Here is a 24,892-nt window from a genome sequence, read left to right on the forward strand (position 1 = left end):
GCACGGCTGCTAGAGCAGGGAGAGGCAGCAGCGGCGCGGGCTCCCTCCATGATGCCAGAGTCTCACCAACATTAGCTCGCTTCTGCTTCCGCGCCTGCGTTTGCTCCCGCTTCCGCTTCCGCTTCTGCATCCTCGGGCAGGCGAATCCAGAGCTCCCGTCTGCCGGACCTACTGAATTAGACTTTTGAGTGTGAGGACCTGGATCTGTATTTTGACAGGTTTCTCTGGTAATTTTGAGGTAGTGACTGAGAAGACATCCTGAGAGACTTTCACCTAGGCTAAGCCGGCCTGAAATTGTTAGTTTCCACTCCGGGCATTTGTTGCTGGAGTCTTCCCCTTTTGTTTTAGGAAAGTCAACTGGAATCTCAGTTGAGATGGGATAAATTCCAGAAGAAATGCCTTCCCAGTGGTGTACAAAGGCGGTTGGTGGGAGTGACACCCTCCCCCCCCCCCCGACCCCACTAGGTGCAAGCAGTGAGGGGAGATGCTGCCTGCAAAGAATTTTAAAACAGTAATAAAACCGAGTAAGAGGATGAGAGTTGGTCAGCTTTTTATCATCACCACGCCGCAGCCAGGCTACACAACCTGGCCAGTGATAAACACCCCTCTCTGCCGGACCGACCACCTCCCATCCCCCACCCTGCAGCCCCTCCCCAGCCATGATGACGTCTGGTGAGTCACCATCAACAAGTAGCAACTAATCTTTGTTGGTTTCTTTTTCAATGTTTTTATTTTTCAAAATATACAATTTATTTACACCTTTATTTCAAAACTGTAGTTTTTATATTTATTCCAAAATCTTTAAATAACTCCACAGTAAACAGTACAAATCACAGGATCGGTCAAACTGCTTCTCTTTAGCCTTTGCACACAGCGAGTTTTTAAAAAGTTTCAAGTAGTAGTGGTTTGTGGGTAAGAAGGGAACAAAAACAGGACAAAATTTTTTACATAAGCTCGACACGTAGAATTAGAAAGGACAATCTGAGCAGCTACTTGGTCTGGGGCCAGACTAAGGGCATTTATATAGTTTATAAATAAGACCCTCTTATGAGCAGTGAGGGTTTTGGTTACGAGGAAGAAAGGGCTGGAACCTCATCTGCCAGGGGGAGCAGGGAAGCAAAGAACGAGGAGATAAGGCACCGCATGAAGGCTCCTTCTTGGCCTAAGGAGGCTGGAAGGGTCTTCAGTGAGGGAGCAGGGGCCCACCTATGCCAGGTGGAGGTCAAGAATGGCCAGGGATGGAGAGGGGCTCCCACTCATGAAGAGGCCTCCAAAGCCTTGGGGAAAAGCTTTGTGGTTCTGGAGGCAGGGGAGAGATGGCTAGAGCAGCTGGTGTTTCCTAAAGAAAGAGGCCTGGGCTCCTGCCAGCCTTGAGGTGATGCCAGCTACCCTGCACTCAACTGCACAGGCAGGTGAGGGCTGGGCGTGTGGGTGCTGGATGTGTTGTAGCCTGAGGCACTTGGTGGTACATCTGGCATTTGTGATTGGCAATGGTCAAAGGCTCTGCTGTGGGATTTAGGGGTGGCCTGTGGGAGGCATCATGCTGTCCCTTCTTGTGAGAGCCCTTCATCCACCTCACTGTTCTCCATTCATTAGGAGAATAGCCGGAGCTACCCAATCCTCCCCAGGAAGGTGGGGAAGATGAGGGCCACAGGCCTTGCAGACCCCACTCTTCGCTGTGGACATCAGCAGCTCCACTGTAGGGGGTGGCTCCTAGGCATCCCAAGGTGCTAAGACACTGGTGGGACACAGGCCTGGCTCCAGGGGTCAGTTTCCTTCATTCCCCTTGAGAAATTCCCCATTGGCCAGGTCCTAAAGCAGTCCTGTGGGCTAAGGCTCTGCGCAGGGATGCTGGTGGAGAGGCCGGGATGCTCCAGGAAAGAGCTAGTCCCTGAGGGCCATTTGGCCACCAAGTGGATGTGACCCTCCTGTGGTGGGTCAGGAGGGCAGTCTCAGGGTCAGTCTCAGCCTTCAGGGTCTCCCTAGCACCCTCCACCAAGCCCGAGGGCCGGACAAAGCCCATCTTGCCTGGCCAAGCAAACCTTCTTTGCAGGGTCTAGATGGGGGTGGGGGTGGGGCAGGGGCCACAGCGGGGCTGGGAGTTGTCACTGCATCTTCGAGTGGGGTTCTTCCGGCATAAGGGTGTGGAAAAAGTAATCCCAAAATTTAGAGCTGATGCCAAATCCTAGAGAGGGAGACAAATGGGGAGAAGATGAGGCACTGTTGAAGGAGTGGGGGAAATTTGCTCAGGAAGGGAGTCTGGGTGGGGGACCGGAGCATGTGGGGAAGCTTTCAACATCTGTCCCTGCTGGCCTTCCCAACCCTCAGGGCCATTTTGGTAGAAGTCAAGAGCAGGGTACCTGTGCTTCTAGTCTTCCAAGAATGCCATTGGAATAAACCCAAATTCCTGATCTGGCCTAGTTCCTGGGAGATCCTGGCCCCTGCCTGCCTCTTCCTCCCTCTCTCTTACACTTCAGACTCTTCCTCCACTGTGAAGCTGTCAAGTTCATTCCCACTTCAAGGCTTTGCACCTGTTGCTCCTGGGATGCTCTTTCCCCAGACATTGGCTGCTGGCTTCTTTCAATTTAGGTCTCAGCTCTAATGACATCTCTGCAGCACACTTGCCTGGACCACTTTATCTAGCACTCTGCCCTCCAACATGGCAGCCACTAGCCCAAGTGATTACTGAGCACTGGGAATGTGGCTAGAGCTATGGAGGGGCTAAATTCCTAATTTCATTTAATTAACTTAAATTTCAGTTAAAAAACATACTTGATTCAGTTCCTGGAAAAACTTTAAGCACACTTGGAGCAACTCACATATGTGAATCTCCTTTTTTTGGCTGTAAATTTTATAAGTTCTAAATACAGATCAAGTATTTCCCAATGAAAATCTGACTTGAATTGAGATGTGCTGTAAGTGGAAAATATACACCAGATGTTGAAGACTTAGTACAAGGAAAAGAATGTAAAATACCTCATTAAAGAGTTTTTATATTGATTACATGTTGAAATGATAATATTTTGGTTATATTTGGCTTAATAAACTATATTATTAAAATTAATTTCATCTATTTATTTTTACCTGTAAGTGGGGCTACTAGACAATTTAAAATTACATCTGTGATTCGTATTATTTTATTAGACAGTGCTGGGCCCCTCTCCCCACTGAAATGGTTCCTCTAACATCATCTTGCTTTATTTTCTTTGTAGCACATATCACTGACTGAAATGGTATTTGCTATTTATGGATTTCCTTGTTTGTCGTCTCTGCACAGCCCCCGACACCAGTGAGTAGCATGGGAGGCTCAGGCTTGCCTTGCTGTCTATGTATCCCCAGTACCCAGAACTCTGCCTGGCCCTCACTAGGGGCTCAATAGTAGCTTCAAATAAATAAACGAACAAACAAGGGAGGCTGGGAGGAGCCGGTCCTCACCTGACTTCTGATGTGCAAAGTGATGCTTCACATGGTGGGCCTTCATCTTGTACAGGTAGGAGCCCTTGTGCGGCGAGCCGAAGTGCAAGTAGTAATGGGTCATGTCGTAGAGGACATAGCCCAGGAGGCCCCCAGCAAACACAGTGCCCCCCACCGCCTCAGGCAGGAGGAGCCGCAACACCATGTAGAAGAAGGCAATCATCAGAGAAGCTGGTACAGGGGGGAAGACCAGGCGGGACTCATCGAACGGTGCCTGCAGATGGAGAGGCTCACGTGTCAGAACACAGCCCAGGGCCCCTGGTCCCACCTGTAGTCACAGCATGCCAAGCCAGAAACGCTCCCCACAGAGGACGGGGCGGAGCAACCCAGACATTGCAGTGAGGGGGCAGCAACCTGTCCTGGGTAGGCTTGGCACTTTCAGTGGCTTTGGGGAGGGCAAGCCACCATACTTGAAAGCCCTAGAAAGACTATCCTGCTCTCAGTTTCCAAGCCAGGATGGAATCTGGGAAAACTGTCCAAGAACATGGGGATGGATGTGTTGTGGGCAGGATGCTCACGGTTCTGAGTTCTGCTTTATGTACAAGAGGCCACTTTGGCTCTGGAACTTGTTAGATGATAGAGGGGAGCCCCCCTGCCAAATACCACGTGGGGTACCTAGACTGAGGCCTGATGTTGTCCGGGAGGGCAACACATCAGTAAGCTGAGGTTAATGCAGACGCAAATGGTGGGACGATACTGGAAGTGTTAACAGATACATTCTCCCCAGACCCACGTGCTAATGGGAGTCATTCTTCCTTCCAAGGGGGTGTTGTCACAGCGAACTAGAAAACAAAAGAGCCAAGCCTTTGGCCCTGGAGCTTCAAAAGCCAAGGGCCTGCCATAGAGGTAAGATTTTAGAGACTGCTTGGTGAGTATTCTGAGAAGAGAGAGACCCTTTAAAGTCTGGAAGAGAAGAGAGAGAGAAAGCAGGTGATAGTCACAGAGCGATACGCTGGTGTGGGCTTCCCTCCTCTCAGACCCGGAGCACCTGGACCCATGGTGTGCCGGGAAACTGGCTCTTGGAAAAAGAAGACAGGAAGGGAGCGGGGAGGGATGCCCTGGGTCAGGCTAAGAACAGCCTGTGCAGGGACAGCGAAGCAGCCAGGGGATACAGCTTCCTCTGGGCAGACCTGGCTTCCAGTCCCAGCTGCTGGAACTGTCGTGCTGTCCTTAAAGAGCCCGGGGGGGTGGGTAGTTGAGAGCACAGACTCCGGAGACCACAGAACAGGGCACAACATCCTGGCTGTGCCAGCTGTGACCTTGGGCGAGTTCCTTAATTTTTCCGAGCCTGTTTGCGGCTCCACAGAATGGGGAGAGCTGCAGCACCATCTGCAGAGGAAGCTCCGTAAGGACCGGGTTCCTGACTGTTTTGTTCAGTGGTGTCTGGAACCGGACCTGGCACATAGGGCGCACTCAGTGAACATTTGTTGAATGAATGGAGGAGTTGTGAGGATTAAAGATGGCACGTGGAATGTACCTGCAGAGTGCCTGGTATTAACATGATGGCATACAGACACACAAGCTCACTCTGTCCATGCCCGGTTCAGACTAGGACCCAGTCCCCGCTCTGAGCAATATCAAATACCCTTGATTTCCCCTCAGTCCCAACCTGACTCCCACAAAGATGGGCAGCAAGGCCCTGGGTGGGAGCCCACCCTGCTCACCTTGTGGTGCTGGCCGTGCAAGACGAAGTGCAGCGTGATGAGGTAATAACTGTTGCTGGGGGGCTTCATGTGGAACAGGAAGCGGTGGAGGACGTACTCCACTAGGCTCCAGAGGAACAGGCCCAGCACGAAGAGGCCCGGGAACACGGACTCGGGCATGGCTACTGAGTACTCTGCAGGAGGGCAGGGGAGAGGCAGGGTCAGGGGGGATGGCCTGGGGTGCAACAATGCCTGCTGGCTCCAGACATCTCACCGCGCCGGTCACCGTGGGAGCTGCTGGACAGAGGGTCTCAGACAAAGGGGCCACTGGCCAGAGGTCTGAGCTCTTCCTGAGAGGGACTGTAAGAGGAGTACTGTGGCCGGTGTTGGACCTCTGCTTGGTGCTATGGTCTAAATGTGTCTCCCCAAATTCATACATTGAAACCTAACCCCCAAGGCGATGGGAGTGATTAGGTCATGAGGTGACTAGATCAGCGCCCTTTTTATAAAAGGGGCCCGAGAGAGCTCCTTTCCCCTTTCTGCTACATGAGGACACAACAGGGAGTCTGACCGGGAAGAGAGCCCTCACCCAACCATGCTAGTGCCCTGATCTTGGACTTCTGGTCTCCAGAACCGTGAGAAATAAATTCCTGCTGTTTATAAGCACCCAGTCTGTAGTGTTTTTTTATAGCAGCCTGAACGGACTAGGACACGGGTGAAGGGTGACCTTGCCTCAGTGGCGTGGGGGAGTGGGAGACGTGATCCCAACGATACCAGTAAAGCTGGGAGATTATGGATGGGGGCAGGGGAGACAGGAACCCCCAAGTAGAGAAATCTCAATGGGCAAGACTTGAGATCATAGACTATGAGGATGATGTGGAAAAATGGAAGATGATTAGTCTGGAGACCAGAAGACCGGAGAGATTAATGAGACCACGTGTGAGGTTCCCAACACCCAACTCTCGGGTGACAGCCTGCAGTCCTTGACGTTCTTGTTTCTTTTCTCCACTTCATTCATCTTTGACTTCACGGGACTTCAGCCCTTGTCACTGTTTACTCCATGTCTGTCCTCACCCTCTTAGCTTGACTTCTCTTTTCCATAAGCCATTGCTTTGGCCACGCTTTCTCGTTCTTTTTAAAAATAACAGCTTTATTGAAATATAACTCACATATCATACAATTCACTCATTTCAAGTGTACAATTCAATGCTTTTTAGTACACTCAGAGTTGAGCACGTCACCACGTCACCACAATTTTAGAGTATTTTACTTCCCTGTACCCATGAACAGTCACTCCCCATTTTCTCTGACCCCCAACATTTCTCAGACCCAGGGAACCACTAATCTACTTTCCCTCTATTGCATTTGTTTATTCTGGATATTTCAGATCAATGGAATGATACGATATGTGGTCTTTTATGACTGGCTTCTTTTAATTACATTATTTTCAAGGTTTATCCATGTTGTAGCACGTATCCAAACTTCATTCCTTTTTAGGGCTGGACAATATTCCACCATATCGACATACCCCATTATATTTATCCATTCATCAGCTGATGGACATCGGGGTTGTTTCTATTTGTGGCTATTGTGAATAATGCTGCTATGAACATTCATGTGCCAGTTTTTGTGTGGACCTATGTTTTCAGTTGCCTTTGGTATATGCCTAGGTGTGGGATTGTTGGGTCATATTTTAACTATGTTTAACCTTTTGAGGAACCACCAAACTGTTTTCCAAAGCCAGCCATTCTCTTTTGAACTTTATTCCATCTCCCTTGCCTGCCCCATGAACTCCTAACCCTGGATCAGGACAAGATGTACAAGCTGCTGAGCATTTGTGTAGCCATGGAGAGTTGTGTAGCCATGAGTCTGGTACCTTCAACCTCAGCTAGACCTCAAACACTGCCTGGTGATCCTTTTATGTCCCCAGGTCCAGCTGCCTCCTCACTGCCCTCAAACATCCCCCCCTTCTTCTAGCTAGCCTCCTATTTCACAGAGAAAAGAGGCCTTGGGAGGAAGAGAGGGAGAGGGAGAATGGCTTCCTTCACAGCCTCCCTTCCACCTTCAACCATATCCAATCCTGCCCCCACCCTGGAACTTCCTTCTTGCTCTTCAGGGAAGAGGCGTGCACCCAGGTACCTGGGCACTGGATGGTGGTGGTAATGTTAACAATAATCATTGCAGATGTGTATTGATCAGTACCTACATGCCAGGCACCATTCAACTGCTTTACATGGATTCTTTCATACTTCATCTCACTCCAACCTTACGAGGGAAGCACTAGCATTGCCCATATGAGTGAGGATGCAGAGGTACAGACAGCTTCTATTACTTGTCCAGCTCAGCCCACTAGGTGGTGCACAGCCCTCAGCCTGCCTCCCGCAGAGCCCCTCCATCCCAACCAACCCCTCTGGGCATCTTCAACTTCTTCTCCACCGGCTCTTCTGCTCATCTTTAAGACGTTCCTATCATAGACTCCGTCCCTTCATAGCCAAGCCTCCTGAAAAGGTAGGCTAGACTCAAGTCTCTACCACTTTCCGTTTGCTTCTCAAGCCCCTAAAGTCTATCTTCTGCAAAGAACTATGAAAGCCATTCATGATGCGTTTCTTGCCAAATCTAAGCAATTTTTTCAATTCATCTCTAACTTGGCTGTGGTATATGACCTTGGTAACTACTCTCTTCTTGAATCTGCAACTGGATAGGTTCCTAACCTGAGGTTTATGAACACCCAGAGGGTCCTCAGTTGGATTTCAGGGTGTCTGTGAACATGCTGAAATGATATCCCAAACGATACATCTGTGTGCATTTTCCTGAGGAGTGAGTCCACAATTTTTCAGATTCTCAAAGGACCTGAGACCAACAAGGTTAGAATACACACCTCCACTTCCTGCCTTCTGGGACACTTGACTTTTCTCCTCTTCTCTACATGCCCTTTGTCAGGCTCCACTGTAGAAACTCTGCCTCTGTTCCCAGGGTCAAAGCCTTGACCCTCCACTCTCACATGCTCTCTGCTCTGTCCAGGATGTCAGCCACACTCACCTGCTGATGACCCCCAGATCTATACCTCCAACCCAACCCTGGACAGCCACTTGCTACTGAGCATCTCCACACAGCTGCCCATGGGCCCCTCAAAGTCAACAGCTTCCAAACGAGGCCAGTCATCTTCCTCTTTCTTCCTGCCCACCCAATTACCCCAGGCTGCTCCTCTTGGGTTCCTTCCCCAGTGAGGGGTGTCGACATCCATACATTACCAAGGCTTAAGTTATCCCTCTCTCCTGCATCCAGTCACCAAGCTCTATCAGCTCCTCTCTTTACTATCTCTTGGCAAAGCAAAAGAAGCCAGACACAAAAGACCACATATTGTATGATTCCATTTGTATGGAATGTCCAGAATAGGCAAATGTATAGAGATAGAAAGTAGACTGGTGGTTGTCGGGGACCACGGGAGGAGGAAATGAAGAGTGACTGCTCAATGGGTATGGTGTTTCCTTTTGGAGTGATGAAAATGTTTTGCAACTAGACAGAGGTGGTGGTTGCACAGCATTGTGAAAGTACTAAATGCCACTGAATGTACTCAATGCCATTGTTCACTTTAAAATGGTTAATTTTATGTTATATATCTCACCTCAATTAAAAAAAATCTGTCTGTCTGTCTGTCTATCTATCTATGTCTTGGGTCAGTTCACTGCTCTTAATCCCCCACTGCCGTATCATCTTTTGCCCAATGACTGCTTCAGCCTCCCACCCCAACTCCTTGCCTCTACACTCTCTTAAAACCTTTCTATGATGCCTCTTTACCCTTAGACAAAGTCCAGACCCCTAGCATGACACTTATGGTCCCTTGAGACCCGGCCCTGCCAGCCACATCCCTGCCTTGTCTCCCCATCACCCTGTACGGGGTCAAAACAAACCACTGTGGCTTCTTAGAGCACCACGTTCCTCACCCTTCCCCACCCCTCCCCTGCATCCTCCTAATCTTGCTCATGCTTCCTTCACTGGAATTCCCTCCCTGCCTTCCTCATCCTTGGAGATTCAGCCCATGCGTCACCTCCTATGAGAAGCCTCTGCAGACGCCCTTCAGCCCCACCCAGGCTGGGTTCAAGGCTCCCACCCTGCCCTCCACATCACCTTTGTCACACTGAACTGTGGCTGCCGTTTTACTCATTTCTCTCCACTAAGTTATGAACATTTTATGGGCATAATTCATTTTATATCTCCAGTGCTTAGCCCAGCAGGTGCTCAGGCACATGTTGGGAGATGAATGGGTGGACACCAGCTTCTCTGAAGGGCTGTACACGGATGAGGTTTGATACGTGCTGTTCCGCGCAGAACCAGGTCCAGAAGGAGGGAGCTTCTGGTTCTGTTTAAGGAAGCACTTCTGAAGGGGTGTGCCCAGCGTGCATGACCACAGGTGGCTGCTGAGGAAGGAAGAAAGCCCAGGAAGGCAGGGAGGTGACCTCCAGCTCTTTGGACCAGATTCCAGGCCCAGTGCCATTCTGACAAATCGTTCCAAATGAGTCTGTGTGCAACGGAAAGATTTTTCATGCCTCACCTGGAAACTAACATGTGATGCGGCTAAGATTCAATCCCTAAAATGTCCATCTCTCTCAAATCAGGTGTTAAACTGGTCTGACATCTCCCATCAGTGGGACCTGCTGTGTCCACACCCGGTACAAGATGCTTGCCTAACAGCATTGTCTGCGAGTGGCCGTTTGGCCTTGGCTGGGCTGCTCTGGTTGGCCAGAGGCTCTGCTTCCAGGGAAGCCTTGACACCTCTGGGGTCCTTCAGAACAATCTGGTGAAGTGCAGACAGCACAGGCTTTGGATTTGCAGACCTGGGTTCAAATTCTGGCTCTGCAGCAGCTACGTGTTCTCTCCACAGTAAAGTATCCTACCCATTGTGAAGGACTGTTAGGGCGGAGGGAGTATAATCCTTGATCATAAGATAAGTATATATATCATCTTCTAAGAATATACTATTATGTATTAATACCTATCATAGTAATATAATACTCCTCATATATAACAAGTAGCTACTAAAATTTTTAAATATAACGAGTCAAATATATCTAAGTTCCAATCCACAGTCCTCCTGTGCCCACCTTCTCTTGTTTCTCCTTGTCGAGCTCTGGAGGGTGCCTGGTTGGGGGAGAAGGAGCTTCTCAGCCCCCTGCCTCCCCACTGCCCAGAGTGCAGGAGCCCGCCATTGCTCCTTAGCTCTCTTGTCGGCAGGGAAAGCACTGGACACACAGCAGCATTCCCTGGCCGCAGACTTTGGCTTGACCTTTGCTGGCGCTCCCACTACACAATCCCCTTGGAGGTCTGCATCCTCACCCAGGATGCAGCTCGGCAATAGTTGCAGCTTGGGAGTCACTCTAACCAGCTCCCAGGAACTTCTCTGGGGCCATCCTGAACATGCAGAAACTCTCTGCTTTTCAAGGCATTTTCACACATGCATCTAGGAATGCCAGCCTTGGACTGATCTCTCTGTTCAGCTTCCACTGCTTCTTGGCACCCTGACTCTCCTGCATTTATTCCAGTGAGCCTTTTGTCCAGCAGCTGCACTGGGACCCTGCTGAGGCCCCTCATCTTGCTTTGTGGCTCTTGTTTTCTCTGCCTGTGGCCAGTGCCTTGCCTGATGAGCTGGGGGCGAGGGAGGCCTGTGCATATTTCTCATGCCACCATCGCTGGCATCATGTCACAGGCCCACTAACCCTCTACACTCAACCTTTATTAGACAGCACGTCAGCTCTCTGAAGAGGCCTGTGGTTCTGACCAAGCCTCAAATCACTCTCCCTGCCATGCAGAAGAGTCTCCTCCTATAGGTCAAGTCTCCGCCCGCCCCCTCACCCCAGCATCACCCCTGTCGGCCCATCAGGCCGGAGCTGGTACCGAGTGGCATCTCTGGAGGAATCTGCAGAGGGACCTGGGCCAAAGCTCCGGCATCCCCTGCCCCCTCCAGCCGCCAGCCCTGGCGGCCCTGCCTCTGTTGGTGATTGTTAGGGGAGCACCAGGCAGACAGTAGGCAATTCAGTGAGCAGGCCTTCTGAGCAACAAGCCCTGTGCTGTGCCTGAGCTATTCAGCGTGGGCAGAAAAGGGTAACCTTGGCTCGTGGGGTACACACACATTAACCCTTGGTGACTGGGAGTAGCTCTGGGCTCTGGGGGACTTCCTGCAGTTTGCTTATCCCTGCCCCGTCCTGGATCAGGTGGGATAACCAGGGCTCCCATTGCCGTCACTGTGGCCCTTCTCATTTAAACCATTCAGCCTTCGATTGGCCACTCCCGGGAGAGGTGGGCAGGAGAGAGCCTCAGAGCGTGGAGAGGAGGAGCCTGCGTCTGGCAGAGGGAGGAGGGTTCAGAAGGCTCCAGTCAGGAACATGGTGTGTGACCAGGAGATGGAAGCCCACCTGAGCTCTCCCAGCACCCCTCTGCTGTCTGTCCCCTCAGCCTCTATCTGAGCCACCTGCCATGGGCCAGCACCTCCTTGAGGCAGGCTCAGCCAGGACGGACAGACCACCGGGCAGATGGTACGAACCTGGAGGCCCAAGGTAGGCGCTGAGCTTGGGAGGCAGGCTGGCAGAAGAGGCCACACCAAGCCCACGGCTGCCCTGAGAGACTCAGTCCTATAGGCTCTTTGGAAGTCACACATGTCAGCCCCTCTCTCTGTCCCCTGCCCCCTGAAGCTGAGGGGCACCTGGCCTCCTGGCCACGTGACCCTGAGGGGCACCTGGCCTCCTGGCCACGTGACCCTGAGTTGCTCACTTGACTTCTCTGAAGCTCCGTTTCCTCGTCTCTCAAAGGGCCTGATGACAGCACCTTTCTCGTGGGGCTGTTGGGGGGCTTCAGTGAGATGGTCCCCAGACAAGGCATGTGGTAAGGGCTCAGTAGAGGTTAGTGGGGTGGCTACTCTGAGTCAGGGCTTCTGCCGCATGGACCTTTGCCTAGGAGACACTGTAGGACACTCCTGGATCTTTCTTTCTCAAGTTCTAATCTGTGCTATGTTCACGGGCCATTCTGGGTCCAGCTCTCAGCTGTGCCACCTGCTGAAAGGATTTCATTTAGTTTCTTGACAAACAATCCCAGAGCTTACATTTCCTAGTATTAGACTCAGTAAGAAATCCCCTTCTCTATTGCTACGCCACCTGATAAAATGATTTCCTTCAGTTTCTGCTAACGTGTTGCTGGCTTTTTAAACCATTTTGTGGGGGAAGGATCTGACATTTCTCTTTGGAAGACTATTTCTACAGATAAGACTCCTTTGAAAATGTTTGTGATGTGGTTTGCAGTTCTGTGTTCTCAGAAACTCAGGACCAGGGTGAGCGCTGAGTTCTCCCGCCTCCAGGAGCCACGGGAGCAATTCAGGAAGGAACCGACATTACCTGTGGTGAAGGACGTGAAGAGTCGGACGTTGCCCTGGGCGAGGGTTCGGTAGTAGGACCAACTGAGGTACAGGATCAGGGGCATCCAGACGATGGGGACGCTGTACCTGCAGGAGGGCCATCAGGGTGAGAGAGATACAGGGCTTGACAGGGTCCGGCTTCCCTAGAGACACACCTCTCAGAGGGAGGATGACATGACACCAAAGCATGTGCAGAAACCATGTGGAGACCTGGGGATAAAGGGACACTGCTGTGGGGGTGGGGAGGGGAGGAGGAGAAAGAAGAGAGTCACTGTGAGTCCATTTGCCCCAGTCTCTGAGATGAGTTATTGGCAGAAAAGAAAGGTGTTCCTGTGGCTACTGACTCTGTGCAGCTGGATAGATGCTGACCTCTTGTGGCAGAGGTACTAATTGCAGGCAAAATTGTTCCCATGGGCGTTGGGGGCTACAAACCCCTCCTAGGCATCTGGAATACAACAGGAGTGACACTCAAAGTGGTTTCTGGCTACATGTTAGGTTGTCACTTACTCGGTAGACAAAACCATGCATAGGAATGGATTATGCCTATGGCCTGTTCCACTATCCCCAAGAGCTTACAGTACAGCTCTGGCCTCTTGGGAGGGACCCAATTGCCCTTCCTCTTCATATCTGGCTGGCACCATCAGGATGAGGGACAGCCCACCATAGGCTCAGGACAGGGCTCACCAGACAGTCTTGGTGAGGGACTCGATGAAGTCTGAATGGAAGAGGCGGATGGGCCTGGTCACCGGCTGGTGGACCCACTCATCGTACTTCTCACCCAAGTGGCCTACCTGCCACAGTATGGGCTTCCGCCAGTCCACCAGGTCCTGCAAGAGACAAAGTGAAGTGGACACTTGATATTCACACCTGTGCACAATCATTCTTCCATCTCCTAGTTACAGTATCCCCATCCCCACCCCCCACCTCAGCTCACATGGTCTGTATGGAGCTACCTACCCTCCTGCTTCAACGATCCAGAACTGATCAAGCTACTCATCTCAGCCTCCTGGCAACAGAAATGGGAACTAGGACAGGCTCATGCACCTAAGCTGATGCAATGAGCTGTCAGACACTCTCTCTTCCTACTGGAGTTGCTAAATTGGCAGGGCATGACCCTGGAGTTGCCAGCAGAACCCTCTGAGGACTCAGTCAACAGAGAGGATGGCCAAGCCAGGAACTAGAGACACCAAACCCTGGTGATAACATCTGAGCACCCAGATTCAGCAGTGCCTGAGGCTTAAAGTCTTCACTAGGACTCTTTAGGTACAGGAGCCAAAACACTCTGTACTAGGAATGAAGTAGGCCCTTTGCCTTCCACCATGGGCTTTCTTCTTAGTGTTGGCCTGGGCAATTCATTCAATCATCCACTCAAAAATTCATCCATTCAACACTTTTGCTTGAGATATATATATAATATATTTATATGCTAGGTGCGGGGAAGAATAAACAGGAATATAAGAGACAGTCTTTGCTTCATACAGCTTAGTGCTTAATCAGAGTTCAGACTCTGCAGTCAGGCTGGGTACAAATCCTGGCTCCGTCACTTACTGTGTGACCTTGGGCAAATTACTTGAATTTTCTGAGCCTCAGTTTCCCCAGCTATGAAATAGAAGTAATAATAATGGTACCTGCATAAAGTGCTCAGCAAGATGAGACATGTCAAGCAAGATAGTTTAATGGTGATGCAGGCAGGCTGAGGTCAGGAGGTAGAACGATCGGTACAAATGCCCGGGTCCAGGGTAGGAGACGAAGGCTTTGAAAAGAAGCTGACATTTGGGCTGGAGCTCATAAAACATGGAGGACTTGGAAGGGGGAGAGGGGAAAGGAGGTGGGGAGGGAGCGTGGGCATAGATGTGGAATTGAGAATGACTGTGGACTATTTGGTACCTTGACACTTGATCTGCACTTGATCTGCAGGGCAGCAGGAAGAAATCTGCTGAGGGCTTTAGATGACAGAACACCCAGTACCCAGCCCAGGAGCTGGCATTTCACCCTCTAGGCCTGCTCTCTCCAAGGTGGGGTGTATGTGTGCCCCAGGGGTACTCACAGGCTGATCCCCAGAGGTGGGGAGAAAATATTCGAGACTATTTTTGATGTATTTGTTGCATCTATAAACCATATCTGAATGTTTCCTAATGTACATAATACAAGAGCACATTAGCACATACAAATAATTTATAGATAATTAAAATGGACATAATGGAGAATGTGTTCAAAACCTTTTACTTAAAGGGATGCAAAGGTCAAAAAAGTTTGGAGGCTGCAGGTCTAGGCAATGGGAAGCCCTTGAAGATTTCTGATGAGTCAGCGTAGTGAAGAAGATTAATCTGGACCAAAATCAGTAAACCAAAACCAGTTAAGAACAACGACGTTACAGTCAGGGGACCATCTTCAAAGCCTGGCCCTGCCATTTATCAGCCATGAGATCCTAGGCAACTGTCTTCATTTCTTAGAGCCCCTTGGCTTTCCCATCTGTAAAGCCAGGTGTGCCAGGACCCACCACCCATGATATGCAGTGATGTGTCCAGTGTCTGGTGCATGGTGAGTGTCAATAAATCTCCAATACAAGGAGTTAGGCAGCCACTGTAGGTGAGAAAGGAGGTGGTGTCAGGAAAGGACAGGAGAGGAGAAAAAGATATATGTGGAAAGAGTCAACAGTAACTCAGAAACCTGCCTTCCTATAGCCCTGGCTAGAATCTCATCCTTGCACAGGCCTCCATACCAAAGCTGGCTCGGCCTCAGCAGGTCTTTCAGCTCTGCTGGAGATGAAGCTAGCCCCACCACCACAGCCTTGGAGCAGAGGTCTGGGGGTCACAGGGCAAGAGGGGAAGGTCACTGAGCATTCTCTCTATGTGTGCAACCCGGGGAAAGGCCCAAAGATGGTTGTGGTTCCAGCCATGTGAACTTGGCAGGTCCCAGGTGCTGGCTGCCTTCCTGTTTCTCAGGCTGGAAGATGATCCCGGTCAGCCTGGAGCTATCCCATCCAATACCAGTTAAACCAGGTAATCATCCAAACCTCACCTGGTCACTGTTCTCTTCCTGGCCCCAGTTGCCATGTCTCCTTGACTTCATCCCTTGGGTCTAGCAGCAAATGGATTCATTGGGTGCATGTTGACTCGTGCCTTACATTCCTCTGCCTTAGGTCTCTACACACACACACACACACACACACACACACACGCACACACAGCATACCACCACCACCAGGAAAAAAAACTGGAGGAACAAGCTAGCGGCCTGTTTACATCTCATCTTTCAGCAGCCTGCAGAGCCCCACCTCAGAAGAAGCTAGGCCAGGGTCACAGAGAGATCTTGAGGCTTTGTCCCAATTACAACAACTTTGGGAGCTAACACTCATAGAGAATTTGTTATGTGCCACGCATGGTTCTAAAAACTTTACATGAATTCAATCATTTGATTCTTACCATACCCCTAACTAGGCAGGTACTATTATTATTGTCATCTCCTGCAGATGAGCAAATTGAAGCTAAGTAACTTGCCCAAGGTTGCCCAGTTATGTCTTTTTGACAAATTGGCCCTTTAGTCATTGGGAAATAGCCATTTTGGTCCCTGGTAATGCTCCTTGCCCTGACAGCCACTTTGACTGATGTTAATAGTGCCACACTGGGTTTCCTTATGCTTGGTGTTTGCATGGTCTATCTTTTCCCATCCTGTTGCTTTCTACTGTGTATGTCTTTACATTTCAAGTGCATCTCTTGCAGACAGCATATAGTTGGGTCTTGCTTTTCTATCTAGTCAGACAATCTTTGCCTTTTAATTGGAGTGTTTAGTCCATTTGCATTTAATGTTGGGGCAGGTCTACCATCTTGCTATATATTCATCCTTAACTTATCACCATCTATCTTGAATGAAACCCCTTGTTTTTATATGTTCCACTTTTGAACGTTGCACATCATGCTCTGTCACTGGTTTTCATTTGTACACTTAATTTGGACTTAGCTACCTTAGAGAATAAACATTTCCAACTATAGCATGGGGGTGTGGCCAGGTGGGCCTTTTTCTCAGCTAAGCAGTAGTTTGGGCAAATTTTTACCTGATGATCCATTTTGCCCTTATTTCATAAAGTGAGTAGAAAATAGCATAAGATTCATAATTAATTCAGTTAAGACCCAGGAAGAAATGTCTAGATGAGCAGCGAGCAGGGATTCCAGCCTGAATCTTATACCCTATTGCAAAGGGAACAGAACAAAAGGACAGAGGAGGTGTGGAGAGCTGGAACTAGATTGCTGAAGAGGTGTTTGTTTACAGCTATGGTGGGAACGTTGCCAGCCCCCCTCCAACACAGGGGTTTCTCGTTTGACGTCTTGTTGCCCATTTGATCTTTGGACATGACTTTGGTTCTTCCCTTGGTAAACCAGTGGGTACTGGTCACTGGACAAATGGTGGGCTTGCTGCCTAGAGTTGGTCCCAAGGGTCTTCTGACTTGCGCCCTGGCCTTGGAGGGCCTCGAACCCGGGCTCTGTGTCGAGCTCACAGTGCATTCTGTGAGGTAGCCCTCCTTGGTGCCCAGGGAGGGTCACTTCTCCCTGGGAGCTGGAGGACCACCCTGGAGGGATCCCAAGAAGGCTCGCCCTCCCCTCTGCAAACATTCCCCTCAGTACTCAAAGGCCGACACCTACACTTCCACCACTGGAGCCTCAGTTCCGCTATTCCAGGGGAAGTAAAGTGAGCCTCCCACGTAAGTACAGAAATCAGGCCTGCTAACTTCCTCTGCATTTTATAGACAGGCACCCTGAGGCCCAGAGGTGTTAAGTGCCTCTTGAGAGTAGATTGGTTGGTCCCGAAGTGGGAGTTTCCCTTCTGGCCTCCCCCTGGCTGAAGCACCCTCCACACAATCTCCCAGGAGCTGGGACATTCACCGTATGCTCCACCTTCGTTTAGATGGTACATAGAACGACAGGGTGTCTTTTCTCAATTTTCTTCCAGTCCTGATCACTGATGAGAATGTCTCAGCTGGGTGCTAATATATTCAATACTTCTCACTTGCTGGTCATTTCCAACATGGCAGCCAGCTTGGAACTGGTTTGAGAAGGGAGGATGGCAAGAGATGATGGCTGGGGATCCAATGAGGTGGGAAGGGACTCAGGATAAATTTCACTTCCTACTTTCCCTGGCCAAGGACCCCTTGGCCCCTTAACCCTCACACACAAATGGCTCTCTTCCTGCCAAACTGGTACCTGGTCCTGGCCCCTTCACACTCCTACTTCCTAAGGCTCAGGGGACACAGAAAAGGCATTGACAAGGGTCTGCTGGCCTCTGTAGGAGGTTAGGTGGGGAAAAGGACCAGGGAACAGACCAGTAATCACCCATCCAATTCCCAGGCATCTAGGGGCTTCCATAGCTACCCTCACAATAGCAAATCTTCCTTTTACAGCTGTGGAACCTAACCCTCAGAGAGGGCAAGTGATTCATTCACGGCCACCCAGCTAAAGCTGGACTGCATGCTTGAGGGTGAGGATATGCCCAGAAACTGCTCTGGAGTGGGCTTGTTGGGGATGGTGGGGGCAGGGGGGTGTTGTCATTGGGTGAACTCAAAGACCTCATGTAACAGGCTGGGCCCCAGGAAGTACTTGCAAATTAGGGTGAGTTTGGCCAAAGCCTCTTGTGTGTCCCATTCCACCTCCCACCCCAGCTCTGCCCCTGCCCCAACAGGAGGGAGGAGGAGGGCCTCTCCCGGGCTATGCCAGGAATGCAGCTGCAGCTGGGCCAGCAGGGGGAAAGGGCAGCCTGCTGCTCGAGGGTGGGTGGAAGGGTGTGCTGCCACAGTGGGAAGGGGCCTCCTCTGCTTCCCCACCCACTCCTCAGGTCCTCCTCCTCCTGGGCAGCACAGGGGCCAGGTGGCATAGAACTCTCTCCAGGGACAGCCCCAGCTCAGGAGTGTTGAGCTGGGAATATGCTTCTCCCCAGAGCAAAAGACAAATGTGGCAAGATGGGGCAGGTGCTCTGTGCCAGCAGCTCCTCCCACCACCACAGCCCGGAGCCAAGGCAATTGTTTAAAGAAATGTGCACCCAGACCCCAGAGCTCACAGCTCCAGGGCAGCTTTCTGAGCCAGGGAGGCGGAGGCTGGGCTTCCAACCAGCAGGAACCAGCACGGAGGGGAGTGAGGACAATGAGCTTGCAAACCGGCCACTGTTTCTGTATCCTGCTCACAGGCCTCTGGGTGCAGAATTCATGTCTATTATCCTTCATACGGCGTAATTTTGAGAGAGAGGGCCTTTGACAACCTCACTTACAAATGAGGAAAATGAGGTCAGATGCTCAGCTGTATATGCTGCAGGCAGGACCTGCACCCAAGTTGTCCAGAAGCCCAGAGTCTTGACCACAGGGCCAGGAGGCCTCCTATCAGCTGGCTCAGGACCCCCATGGCTATGAATTCTCTCGCACAGAGGCTGTGAGGGACCCAGCAGGAGAGTGTAGTGGCATATCTGGTGTGGTGGTCCATGGCGGCTCTCGGTGGCCTTGCAGGGGTGGCAGCAGGCCTGTGCTGTGCAGTCTAACTGGGAGCCCCCAGCTCAAATCCACAGAAGCAGTTCTGGACCACCTGCCTCCTCCCTGTGTGCCCTGTGACCCTCGCTGCACTCAGAGGAGGTCGCTTTGGGCTCCCCACCATGAGGGTTCAGGGAGATGAGAGTGGACAGGGAGCAGGGGCGAAGGGGCTGAGGCCCAGGGAGAGAGGAAGGAGGGCTGCGGCAGGCAGAAAGCCAGCGTGACTTGGGTCCTCGGGCTGTAAACAGCAGAGGGCCTGCCTCGTCCCCTCATCCTAAGGCGAGATGGGCTGGTCTTTCAGCGGCAGCTCACTGTCTGATACCCATGTCTACGTTCTGTTAGATCCTCCCGGCAACCCCACACAATATGGGGCAGGAATAATTTCCTCCACCTTGTTGATGGAGAAGCAGACCAGAGCCGTTTGTGATCACCCAGGGGCACCTCCTGCGCCCTAGCCTGCCTTGTCCACTGCCCTTACAGGGACAAAGAGGACAGCACCCAGCCCACCTGCCTGGTTTCTCCTAGGAGGTGGGTATTTTCTGAGTACTGCTAAGCTTTTCAGAAGAGGGGCAGGAGCTCTGGGCGAGGGGACAAGCAGAGAGGAGACTCAAGAGGCCCTGGGCTGCCGCCGAGAACAGTCCTGGGGAGGTCCCTGCGGATCCCTTCAGGCAGCCAGACCCTCCAGACCCCTGCTCTGGGGCAGGTCAAGGGGAGAAAGGAGGCCCAAGGGGGCCCAAGGCGACTGGGCCAGAGCATTGGGAAGTGAGCCAAGCCAGCTCCCACAGCAATGAGGCTGGTCCTTCCCCAGAGGTGGGCTGTCCAAAGGGCCTTTGTTCTCATCCAGGTGCCACTTTCCTGAGTTCTCAGGGATGTCTCTGAGGGTCCCGAAAGGGTAAAACCCATGTGGCCAACATCAACATCTTTGCCAGGCCCTGGGGACCCTCGGAGCAGCCTCCGATGCCAAGGGTTGTGTATGTGTACATGCACTTACATATCTGCGTGTGTGTGTCTGGACAGAGGCCAGGGGGGTTGGAGAGCTGCATTTTGCTTTGTGACACACGTGGTGGCTGGATGAGTCTACCCACTGGTGCCTCCAGGAGCTGGAGTGAAGCAAGTTCTGCTGGAGTCTGGCTTAGCACGAGGCAGGATAGGGGAGATGTGGCCCCGCTTTGCAGACATCTCCTAGTGGCTGCTCAGCCTCCTCCCTCCCTTCTGCCACCCCCTCTTGTGGTTACAGGCCTTAGGGTCTCATTCTTGGCTAGCTATCAGGGTAGAAGTGCTGGGACACACAGAGGCAGGCAGGGCTGGGGAGGGGGGCTCAGCAGTAACCTCTAAGTAAGCCACTAAGCTAAATAGCAGAGTGACTTTGACTTTGGGCAGGAAACTTCTTTTTTTCTCCCTGAGGAAGATTTGTCCTGAGATCGCATCCGTTGCCAATCCTCCTATTTTTTTGCTTGTGGAAGATCAGCCCTGAGCTAACACCTGTGCCGATCTTCCTCTATTGTTTTTGTATGTGGGACACCGCCGCAGTATGGCTGGCGAGTGGAGTAGGTCCCCACCTGGGATCTGAACCTGGGAACCTGAACCCCGGTGCCAAAGCAGATCGTTGAGCTTTAACCGCTTGGCCCCCGGAGCCGAGCTGAGCAGGGCCCTGGGCAGGAGACTTAATGCTCTTCCTCATCAGTTAAATCAGGATCATTATAATCCCCATCTCTTCCTGTTGTTGGAAGGATTAAATCAGATAATAGATACTACAGTTAAAGTGCTTGGCTCCCAGCGTCTGGCACGTGGTGAGAGCTGAATAAAAGAAGCGTTAATTCAGTGCTGAGGCCGCTGCCTAGGGGGATCTGGGCAGGGAATTCTGCAAACCCTTCAAATCACACCAGTTCAGTCTGGTTCCAGGAGGCTGGCCCCCAAAGTGGGAAGAGTAGAGGAGGCTGCCAGGGGAGGGCTCTGAAAAGGACACAGTGAAGCAGCAAAAAGAGGCAGCGGGACAAATGGGACAGGTGAGCCCAGAAGCCAGGAGCAGTGGGGAGACCCGGCCTCCTCTCCAGGGGCAAGCTCCAGGCTGGCTGTGTTCCCAAACAGGGAGAGACACGTAGGGTGTAGTGGGAGGTGTGAGGAGCCACAACCCGGGTTCTTGTCTCACAAGGAAGCTGGGTCCTGCCTGACCAGGGGATCAAAGGGATGATTTAGAAACTGTTTCAGTAAAATTCCAGGCAGAGCCTGAAAGTCAGACCACATCGTACCTCTAAGCAGGGCGGGGCACTCACAACCTGCTTCCTGGACCTTTCTGCTGTCTTTTCAGAACCTTCTACCCTCTGCCCAAGCTCCCCATCCCAGTTTCTCCTCATTCTTTCCAGTGAGACCCATTCTGGCCTGCAGCTTCTAGGACAAGGGAGGCTGGGCCATGAGAGCCCAAGACTCCTTTTCTCAGGAGCTCCGGGAGGGGTTCACCTGGAATGTAGAACTCAAAGGGTTAACTTTGACACATCCCTTTGTCCCTTTGTCCCTTTGCCCCAGGAGCCAGTGTGCAAATCCACCCCAAGCCCAAGGACCCTCAGCTGAGACAAAGCTGTTGCCCACTTGGCCTTTCTCCACAGCTCCTCAAGATCCAGATGCAGCCCCTGGCCTGAGTAAGAAACAAATACAACGCTTACGTTAGGCAAGGGGCTCTCGGGCTCTCCCTGTCTCTCTGCTCCTTGCAAAGGGGCCAGGATTGACCATGTAGTGGAGAAATAAAAAAGAAAGCAAACCACTCTTCACTCTCCCTGGGGAGCCCAGGTCCCAGAGCTGGGTCTTCTCAGGGTGCTGGTGGAGGAACCAAGCCGACCACATTGCCACCAGTGGGGTTGGGGGCTCCTTGCCAAAGTGGGTGTCTATGCCCTCTCTCTCAGCCATGGACACAGGAGGAGGGGTGGAAGAAGAGAGAAAGTGTGTGTGAGAGAATGACAGAAGGGTGGGGAAGGTGAGTCAGGCCTGAGCTGCCTGGCAAGGAGCCAGGAGCAGGCCCTGGGGGAAGTGGGGGATGGGAGGCCCTTCTTCTCCCCAGGTGGGGGCACAGGTCAGGGCTGAACAAGTTGGGAGTACTTGATCCCCCTGCCTCCTACAGTGACAGGGCCAGGGTCAGCCTTGAACCTGTGGCCCAGGGAGACTGGGAGGCCCCTTCCTCAGAGCAGGGCTGGCAATGAGGGATCTGCCCGTCCCTAGCCAGCCTCAGACGACAGCCCCTTTCCCTCCAGGATGAGTCTTTCTTGCCACTCTGCCCCGAGGGCTGCCCATGTTTATTCAGCCCTGGTCAGCTCTCTTAACCTCTAAGCCAAGACCACAGATGCTGGCCCCAAGGACCCCTCTTCTCTGCCCCTTCCACTAACATCCACTGGCCACAGAGCCCTAAGCCAGATGCACCAGCCAGATGCACCACAGCTCACTCTCTAGTCCTGCTTCATCCCCGTCCCTTTCTCACCTCCCACCGAAGCTCCTCCTTTTTCAGGAAGAGGTCCTGACTCCACCAGGTTCCAGGGTCCTTGTCCTCAAGCTGGCTGTCTCTCACTCCATCCTGCCCACATGCAGAACAAGCCCAGGTCCCCAGAACTTCCAGAGAAGTTGCCATTTGTACCAAGACCACCCAACCTTGGCCCCTGGCCTGGGCAATGAGCAATCGCAGCAGAGCCCAGGGGCAAGGTCAGGACACTGGGTTCTGGCGAGCCCTCTGGATCCTGGACACTGTCCGGCCTCAGCAAGCCTTTCCCCTTGCTTGTCTTCTATTTCCCTTTGGGTCATGTGCCTCCCTGAAGGAGGAGGGGCATGGAAAACCCATCCCGGCCTCTCTAATACAGCACCCAAAGGTGTCTTTGCCATGGCTGATGGGCTTCTCCAGAGGCAGTGGCAATTCCCATGTGACAGATGCCACTTGTGAGTCCTTGGGGTCAGGGCCTCAGGAGTCTTGGCTAAAGGGGCCCAGCAGACAGTCAGCTTTGTGGAGTCCCCACCTCTCCTCTGGTCACCTGTGTTGCCTGGGTGTGCTTCTCGCATCTCCCCATTGTAATAAGTGTTTATGGGAGGGCATCTGTCTTCCCTACCAGTTTGTGTGCTCCCTGGGGGCAGGGGCCTGACCTGTTTGTCTCTTGTCCCCTGTGTCCAGCACAAGTGGGGGACATTCATGGACATAGTCACTCGTGTCTATTCCAGGAGGAAATTGCAACACTATGTTGCGAGAGTCCCATGGCCCAGGTTAGAGGGAGATGTTACCCAAGTCTGGTTCCCTCCAGAGCCCCAGGCCATGCTGCTTCTCCCCCTCCCCACTGAGGGGCTCCACTTCCACCTGTGACCACTCAGCTCCCCCAAGACTCCCCTAACCAACAAATAGGGTCTGATTAATCACAGCAAGGTACTGGCCTCTGAACACCAAGACAGGTTTGTCGTCAGGCTCTGCAGACAAACGTCACAGATGGCCCAGCTCCATCTCCCCCGGCCTCAGCAGGCCCCCATGCCCATATCAGCCGCCGACCCTCGAGAGTGATCACTGGTACCTGAGGCAGCTGCTTTGTGCACTGCTCAAGCTGGGCATGTCTGAGCCAGCTGACCCTGTCATCGTGCCCTCCTCAGTTCCAGCGGTCTTTGTGGGAGACCCCCCTCTTCTCTGGGATGTTTGGGGCCCGGCCCTGCCCAGACCTCCCTGTGCAGTTTTCTTGCACTCACCACAACCTCAGCCTGGGTTTGCTGCCCCAAGTCATGTCTGTGAGCTGTGGGCACCTCCTTCCCTGGCTTTATCTTCCCGGGCAAATGTCATGAAGAACCACAGCCTTTAGCTCCACATACCCTCCCCTGGGCCCTGGGAACCCCCGATCATCATCCCGTCCCATTCTGTGCCAGCTACCTTGTCCCAATCCACCACTTTGAGCTTTGGCTCCATCGTAGGGTCTGTCTCCTGAGTGTTCACAGAGGTTACAGCCCCATTCTCCACGGAAGCCTGGAGAGAGAAGATATGAGGTGATTACCTACAGTGGGTGAGGGAAGAGAGCCCCCAGCCGCCCTGCAATGAGGAAGCCAGGAGTGATGAGAGCCCTGTGGTGGGGCAGGGTGGGCGGATATCAAGGGCGCTGAGCACAGCGAAAGCAGGCAGACACTGTTGTGGGTGGTATTAGTCTCTGTACTTTTCTTCTCCCTTAAAAAAATAATTTCTGCAAAAACAAGAGGCAGAAAGAGGTGGGAGAGAAAAGGCACTGGTGGAGGGAGTATAAGGAAACGAGAGCTGTTAGTGGGACTGCTCTGGGCAAGGAAGTCCCTGCCAGCCTCCCCTGGGTCCCTGGCAGGTGTCAGGCAGAGGGAGTCACAGGGAGTCACCTGGCGGGCTCACTGTGGCACGCCCGATGACTACCCCACCTCCCTCCCTCCCTGGTAATTCAGCAGAGCTTGTGGGTCACAGGCTGGGACATCATGTCCATGTGCCCACAAGAAAGAAAGGCAGCAGAGAGTGAGGGAGACGGTCCATCCAGGAACGTCCATGTGTGGGTCAGCCGCCACACATGGGGCAGAGCTGGCAGAGGACAGCCTAAATGGGCTCAAGGTTAAATCGAAGTAGCAAAGAGGTAGAGACAGAAGGAAATGGAATGTGTGGGGAAAATCACGTGGCCCCAGCTGGCCCTGACGTCACATAGGGTGAGGCCGGAGAGGGCAGGCCAGCACGTAAGTACAACTCAGGCTTCCCTACAGGAAGGGTGGGGAGAACACTTGCCAATGGGGGGCCTGCCCTCTGCACCCCTGTGACTAAAGGAAACCAGGGTGCTCGTGGCCGTGGAGGTGCCCTTGGAAGCTGGGTATCGGCAAGAGCCTGAGGGGACTGAGCAGCCATCTGGGTTTTCT

General features: G+C 52.2%; 1 protein-coding gene across 1 annotated transcript in view; it reads right to left on the reverse strand.

The window, feature by feature from the left end:
- Positions 1 to 711: 711 nt before the first annotated feature.
- The window catches only part of FA2H (fatty acid 2-hydroxylase), a 53,223-nt gene continuing 29,042 nt past the window's right edge, over positions 712 to 24,892 (reverse strand). The window contains exons 2-7 of the mRNA XM_023637328.2: positions 23,907 to 23,999; positions 13,204 to 13,346; positions 12,500 to 12,606; positions 5,139 to 5,311; positions 3,436 to 3,688; positions 712 to 2,185 (exon numbers count right to left, since the gene is read on the reverse strand). Of these exons, the coding sequence (XP_023493096.1) occupies positions 2,106 to 2,185; positions 3,436 to 3,688; positions 5,139 to 5,311; positions 12,500 to 12,606; positions 13,204 to 13,346; positions 23,907 to 23,999 (849 nt within the window). The 3' untranslated portion in view covers positions 712 to 2,105. The remainder of the gene's footprint in view (positions 2,186 to 3,435; positions 3,689 to 5,138; positions 5,312 to 12,499; positions 12,607 to 13,203; positions 13,347 to 23,906; positions 24,000 to 24,892) is intronic.

This window comes from Equus caballus, chromosome 3, assembly GCF_041296265.1.
Source record: "Equus caballus isolate H_3958 breed thoroughbred chromosome 3, TB-T2T, whole genome shotgun sequence".
NCBI lineage: Eukaryota > Metazoa > Chordata > Mammalia > Perissodactyla > Equidae > Equus > Equus caballus.